At 35.6% G+C, this 7,818-nt stretch overlaps 1 protein-coding gene across 4 annotated transcripts in view; it reads right to left on the bottom strand.

Annotated features, from left to right (window-relative positions):
- Nucleotides 1-491: 491 nt before the first annotated feature.
- The window catches only part of fap (fibroblast activation protein, alpha), a 119,150-nt gene continuing 111,823 nt past the window's right edge, over nt 492-7,818 (bottom strand). For 3 of the 4 annotated variants that reach the window (XM_069935360.1, XM_069935362.1, XM_069935363.1), the window contains 2 exons: nt 6,895-6,945; nt 492-4,403 (listed from right to left, as the gene is read on the bottom strand). In XM_069935360.1, the coding sequence (XP_069791461.1) occupies nt 4,302-4,403; nt 6,895-6,945 (153 nt within the window). In that variant the 3' untranslated portion in view covers nt 492-4,301. The remainder of the gene's footprint in view (nt 4,404-6,894; nt 6,946-7,818) is intronic. The other variant, XM_069935361.1, reaches the window with a different exon arrangement.

Below are 7,818 nucleotides of genomic sequence, written 5' to 3'. Positions count from 1 at the left end.
CAAGTTATTTGACCCACCTTGTTCATCCTAATCATCAAACTCTATCTAGACTAATTCAGTTTTTCCTTTTGAATTCCCCATTACCCCCACCTCCCCACTTCCAGTCCTCTGCCACCCAACTCAGGACAATGAGCAGTGGCCAATTAACCTATCAATCCAAGGTTTAGTGAATGATCCAGGCAGCAAGAAATAGCTAAAACTTGTGCTTCACTGGGGTGAGAAAATACTTTAACTGGAACAGATAGAATCCCACTCTTATTTCTGTTGGAACTGGTTGCCAGAGCCTTTCCAGGGCAACAATTAAAACACAAGTCTTTGTGTATAATTATTTTGAATGATAAAATTATGTGGCACACAAATTTGCAAAATATGAATATTTTGCCTTAGAAGCATTATTGGTTATTTAACTTAACAAACCACACACCTAAAAAATGTTTCTCATAATGGTATTATGTCTTAATCATATTTATTTCATGTATTCTGCCAGAAAATGTACTAGGCATTGTAGACCACTTGTACGTGGAGAAAACACAAGCATTCATACTGATGATTTCCATTTAGATGATTGGTAGTTTTTCTGTGAATAGTTACATTTTGATAAATCAGGCATCCAATTCATTGGAAATTTTGATGATTTTGCATTTGGCTCACCAATTATTCTGGGAGGTGAATGAGGACCCATAGTGCAAGCAGGGTGTGCAGGCAGCACACAATGAAGCGAGGTTTGGGGTCTGGAACACTCAGGGCTAAGGAGAAGGGGACATGGGGGCAGGGTTCTGATGTTCAAAGAGATTGTAACCATATAATAATTACAGCACAGAAATAGGCCAGTTCAGCCCTTCCAGTCTATGCTGAACACCTACTCCCAACTAATCGTATTGACCTGCACCCAGCCCATAACCTTCCACACCTCTCTCATCCATATACCTATCCAACTTTTCCTTAAATATCAAAATCGAACCCACATCGACCACTTTGGCCAGAAGCTTATTACACACTCCCACCATCCTCTGAGTGAAGAAATTATCCCTCATATTTCCCCTAAACTTTTCCCCCTTCAATCTCAATCCATTTCTCTTATTTGAATCTCCCCACTCTCAATGGAAAAAGTCTGTCCACATTGACTCTATCTGTCCCCCTCATAATTTTAAATTCCTCTGTCAAATCACCCTTCAATCTTCTACGCTCCAGGGAATAAAGTCCCAGCCTGCTCAACCTTTCCCTGTAACTTAAACCAGACAACATTATTGTAAATCTCCTCTGCCCTCTCTCTGTTCTGTTTATATCCTTCCTATAATTTTGCAACCGAAACTGTAGACAATATTCCAAATTTGGCCTCACCAATGCCTTATACAACATGAAAATGACATCCCAACTCCTGTGTTCAATACTCTGATTTATGAAGGCCAACATACCAAATGCTTTCTTCACCACTGTATCTACATGTGACTCAACTTTCAGGGAATTATATGCCAAAATTCCTCAATCCCTTTGTTCTACTGCACTCCTCAATTGTCGACCATTTAACATGTATTACCTTTGCTGATTAGTCCGACCAAAATGTAGAAACTCATATTTGTCAGTATTAAACTCCATCTGCCATCTTTCAGCCACTCTTCTAACTGTCCTATAGCCCACTGCAAGCTTTGATAACCTTCTTCACTGTCCACAGCGCCACCAATCTTCGTATCATCTGCATACTTACTAATCCAAATTACCACCCTATCATCTAGATCATTTATATGACAAACAACAATGGACCCAGTACTGATCCCTGAGGCACTCCACAAGTCACCGATCTCCAATTTGACAAACAATTTTCCATCACTACTCTCTGAACTTTCCCATCCAACCATTGTTCAATCCGTTTCACTACTTCAACATTAATACCTAACTAACCTCTCATGCTGAATCTTGTCAAACACCTTACTAAAGTCCACATAGACAACATCCACAGCATTCCCTTCATCAACCTTCTTAGTAACCTCCTCAAAAGATTTGCTAAACATAATCTAACATTCCCTTTAAATTTATTAGAAACTTTATCATACTGCTACATGTAAAAAAATAATTAAGTTGTGTCTGGGTATTAATAGAGATAACAAGCAGTGGTCTGAAAAGTCTATTTATTTGATGCCACCAACAGTCTCAATGATGTTGGATTGTTAAAGTATACATTTAAATAATCTAGGAGATAGTTGGGCTTTAAATCTATTATTGTCACAATGTCTTGGTTCTTTTGCATAGATATATCATCTGTGACATCACAAACTAGGGGTGAGTTACCTGTTGAATAAAGAACTGCAATACTTTTATCTCTGCTTAAAGTTTTTTCTCTTATTCCTGAAAAAAGATGTAATATCTAATTTCTGACCCATTGCAGATACATTCAACCCTTTTGAAAAAGAGTGGATACTTCAATGTGACAGGCATGTTGTGCCATTTGGTAGGGTTAGGACTGATTTTTAACCAACTTGGTTCAGTAAATACATCAATCATTCTTAGTTTTGAGGTTTTCCATTGAAATAAGCATTTTTTTTAAAAGTAATCCATATTTCTTCTACTTTGTGCCTTTTGATATCATACATAACCAATCTCTAATTTTATGATTGCATTTTCTTCTGGACATCCTCATTTGAGGGGAAAAATCTTTCAATTACAGTAATGAATCTTTAATGGATGTTCTATGCTCAGATGATTACAACGCTAATCAATGCAACCTAAACCTCTCATTGTGCCACTGGAGCTAATAATCATCCCCTTAACTGTTTCCCACAATTTTGTGAAGCCTTGAACAACATCATATTCCAGTTTCCAATAAATTGAATCAGTTTTCATAAAGAATACAAATGTATAAATTTATTTGCAAGGAAGCAATTTACAAAAAGCATAATATGACTATAAATGGCCAGCTTTCATTTTTGAAATGTTCACAAATGATGCAGAATCTAACAATATATAACTGATCACTGTAAATAACGGATCTGAAAACAATGAAATTTAAAAAGGTATAAAAATTCACATACGTGGTTCTTGTACAAGGTTGAATAAAGTTGTAAATATTTCGGCCATATGCAAAAATAAGGCTTCATTTTCTAAAATCGTGCCTATGACAGTTTATAAGCGTTCAATCAATAGATTCAATGAAAGAATGAGCAATGTATCACAGTGTCTAGAGAGTACATTATGGAATAATGCAAACATGTTCTTTTAGAAGGTTCAGGTCTTCAGATGGTAATAAAGATATGCATTTCATCGAGGTTACTTACTGTTCAACCAATTCGAAGCTCAAAAAGGATCTTAAGAACTAAAGAAAATCTTTGATCTTCTTTTTAATGTGGGAGTTAAGTTCACAGTAAAACAATTGAACTATTTCTAGGAATCTGCACTAATGACATTGCATTAATCAGAAAGGAAGTTCGGCAGAAGGGAAATATTCCTGAGTTTGTTTTATGTGCATGAAAGAATCCTTCTTGTCATGCACCTGAAAATCTAAGCATTCACAACATAATAAGGATACGGATTTTTTTGGAAAGGGCAGTGAAATACCAGATTTTATTCTCATTTTACTTTGCTTGAGGTTCTAGATTGGGCTCAATCTTGATATAGGAATAAAAAGTTACAAATCAATTTAAAATAATTATTAAAATATTCTGTATTACATCAAATTATAATTTTGGGACTTGACTTAAAATAACTCACTGAGAAAAGTCAAATAAAGGTACAAACAACAATTCTCAAATAATTTCAGTGTTTTTTTGTTGCTGGAAGAGGGGAATCAACTATTTTTTCCATTGAATAAAACCTCTAATTAACACTGAAAGCTAATTCCACTTCAGTAATATCAACACGAAATGATGCAGTTGTGAATTGTTGTAAAAGCAAAAAAATGGTAATTAATTATTGATATAAATTTCTTCAATTTCATATCATTTTCACTTAAATGAACATCCAAATTGAACCATTAAAGTTATCAAATGAAAAATGTGCAATAAATTTCAAATAATTAATCTGCAATTCACATCTTAAAAAAGAAAATATGAATCATTTTTATAGACCTGGATTATTATTTTATCAACACAAAAGCTTTAAGTGAGAATAATTGTAATATTGGGCAACAAATTTGCAGATGTGGAAAAGCTGGAAATCAGGTAACATCTATGGAACAAGACACCAGTTAACATTCCAGGTCGAAAACCCTTCATCACTATGCAACAGCAAGCCTGGTTGACTGGCGTGAGTTCTTCCAGCATTTCTACAGTTGTAATATATTCTAATTTTAAAACAAAATTTTGTTAATATCAGTGACTGAGGGAGAAACATTGTTGTAGGAAATGCGACATATGGATGTAGAGATGATTGAATGCAGAACCACTTAATGCATGGTCTTTGTCTGTATACCACTGAAATACAAAGAGAAAGGGAACGAAAATCAGAGTTTGCTTTGACAAAGTTTTAAAAATGTTTTTCAAAAATCAGCCAAACACTTAACCAGCCATTTTTTTAATGCTTACTCTAGTTTCTCCGACTTAAAGTTGTTGATGCACACATACTTCGAGCTAACATATCTTTATGATCTTTTTCATTCATTGATTCAAAATCTGAAAGTATACTTTTGTTTCATTATTCAATTGTTGCTCCATTTCAGAATAAATCACTGCAGTCTGAGAACTATGTTGAAATTCACATTATTACCATTATCCTCCAATGCCTACTAACTGCCCCTTTTGAAGTGATTTGATATTAAAGAAGCCAAGTTTTATGTTGAGCACTGTATTAAATTATGTAGATCATGGGTGCCTTGCAGTTAAAAATCTGATGAATTCTGTAATCACAAAACCAGACACACCAACACAACCTGATAAAGGCAGTGTATCTTTGTCTCTTATGGATGCTGAAAGACCGGCTGAGTTCCTCCAGCATTTCAGTGTGTTTTTACTGATAAAGTACTACCAATGCCTGAACTTGCACAGATACTATAAATTCAACAATTTCAGAGTTATTCACCAATGGCTTTTGTCTTTTTTGTTTCAATGTCTTTCACTGCACAGTATTCTGCTGCATCAGGTAATGGAACACAGACTGAGTGTAAAGCTGACACAGGATCTCCATTGATTTTATTGGGTATTGAGTCATTGTGGGTAAGAAATCTAAGGTGGCGTTCTTTAAAATTATTATTTTTATTTGATGTATTTAATCACTCAGTGTTATATTTGACTTTAAATGTAGCTTCTTAAAATTGTTGAAGTTACTTTTAATATTTTAAATGTTTACCAAGGTCAGAGTTATTCACAAATATTTAAAAACACTGACAACTTTGACAGTTGGCAAGATGAAGAGTGACGGGAAGGAAGCTTTGCTACATGCAAGGATTTTCGACAAGATTGAAGGTGTTTGGATTCTCTGGTGCATCTTTAGAGTTGCAAACTCTCTGAGGCTTCATTGTTAATCTCCAGGAATCACTGGGCCAGCAAGATACATTTTCCACATCTAAATAGTATAATGTGGTTCAGCGGTAATGACCTTTGGCAATTGCAGCTAACAGACCAGTGTTGGTATGATCTGGTGCAATAAATGCCCTGAATAACAAAACAATTTTGATTTGCATCATTGGAAGTGAAATTGTGTTTAAAGTCCTATGGAAGATATTGCATTAAAAAGAATAGTCATTAGTTAGATTTTAATTAATGTGAACAGTGATTCATCAGGTCAAAAACAATGATGAATCTGAATGTAGATTATAGATATGTTCCATTCCCCGTCGTACAGATCCATAATGCAGTTTTTTTGCAAAGATTATTATTAAGATCTTTCTGAGGGAGGGGTAGCAGAAAGATTACGTGGCGGTCTCTACTAAGTAAAAGTGACTCAATAATATGCAGATATATTAATTTCTGAAATACACCAGAAATTTTCATATATTTTAGACTTCTGGCATTGCAGCTTTGCAAGAAGTTGTATGCAAAAACTTTAGTAAGAATGCAGAAGAGATTTGGCAAAATGGTACCAGATACAAGTTATTTTAATGCCAAAGTTTTGTCAATGAAGCAGGGATTATTCTTCTTGAAGCAAAGGGAGATTGGTTAAGAGATAAGCATGCTTATGACAGATGAAGGCAAGGTAGACCAATTGTCCTCATTCATTGATAGTAGATGGACTAGGGGATAGGAATTTGTTTTTAGGCAAGAGATGAAAGGATGGGGTGAGGAAGAACTTCAGTGATTAATAATGATCTAAGTCGCTGCCTGTGAACTTGGTGGAAACAGATGATGAATGATTTTGAAAGGAAATTGATTAGGCAATCATGAGAAATAAACTTGTTGGACAACAGAGAGAGAGTGTGGGAATGAGACTGAATTAATTGGCTACAGAAAGTTGCATTGACTCAAGTGGATTGATGCCTTTTAATTTTTTACCAGGGTTCCAAATTCTATGACTGAGGATTCTGCTGAACTCCTGCTAAGGGCAGAACAGTAGAGTGGAAGAAGTTCTAAAATAAATTCCTTTTAATTCATCTTCGTTAATGGAGTGGTTCTTTTTTTAAGATATACAGCACGATAACAGGCCATTTCATCCACGAGTCTGCAGCTCAATTTATATCCAATTAACCTACACCCCGGTACATTTTGAATGGTGGGAAGAAACCAGAGCCCCCAGGGAAAACCCATGCAGACATGAGGAGAATGTACAAACTCCTTACTGACAGTGTGGGATTCAAACCCCGGTCCCAATCACTGGCGCTGTAAAGGTATTCCGCTAACTGCTACGCCAATCGTGCCATCCTTACTGGAGTGGGTCATTTTGTTGAAGTTGCTTACATTACACCAATTAGAAATTACTTGTACGAGATCATTTACACTGCAGTTTGCTGACTCTAAATCAGGGATTCCCAACCTTTTTGTTCCTCTGTACCCCTTGGACATTTTTATAGGTTCCCGTGTTCCCCTAAAAATTAAGGATAAAAAAAAAATACAACAGATTACAACACCATATATTGTACAGCAGTGGTTATTCTCTCTGACCCAATATACCCCCTGAAAAGTGCAAATGTACCGCTGGGGGTGCATGTACCCCAGGTTGGGAACCCCTGCTCTAAATGGTAAAAATGGCAAAGGGAAGAAACTGAAGTTTCCAGCACCCTATGGATTAGTAGGTTTGTTGACCCATCATAGTCGATTGAAAGATAGGGAAATAAATAAGACAATAGAGGAGAAAGATGAATTAGAGTCAAATTAAGCATATCAGAATAAATAAATTAGAGAAATAAGGTTTGTTCAGAAAGGAAAAGCAGAGGGAAAAGAAAACTATGGTGTTTTTAAAAACATGGAAATGGTTCTCCAGCTACAGAAATTGGTTGGTTTTGTGAGTCACAAAGGCGGCATGTCATTGCAAATAGAACAACTTGACCTGTCTTTATTTATAACTTGTCTGCAAGCAGAAATGATACTGGAGGTAGGAGGTAAATCTCGATTGTGTCAGACAGACCACAATTTGGTATAAATTGACTCGCAAGATCAGGAGACTCGTGAATCACAGGGTAATTTTCATTGTCTTGATTTTGTCGGATATATTGCTGAAGCTGTTGAATACTTTGCCAAAGACTGCTTCTTCTGAACTTTCTCAGAGAAGATAGTTGTCATTCATTTAGCCATGTTAAGAATTGTTAGCCCAGTTCTTAAAACCTGGGCTTCAATACATGTTAGTGCAGCAAAATGTAGAATAATAAGTTTGGAGAATTTACATCCAATTGTTTTTTTTTCTTATGCAAGAACTGGCCCAATATTTTCCATGCAATTTTATTTTATGGTTTAACTGAAA

The sequence above is a fragment of the Narcine bancroftii genome, chromosome 4, assembly GCF_036971445.1.
Source record: "Narcine bancroftii isolate sNarBan1 chromosome 4, sNarBan1.hap1, whole genome shotgun sequence".
Lineage (NCBI taxonomy): Eukaryota > Metazoa > Chordata > Chondrichthyes > Torpediniformes > Narcinidae > Narcine > Narcine bancroftii.
This window is presented reverse-complemented; position numbering and strand designations above follow the sequence as displayed.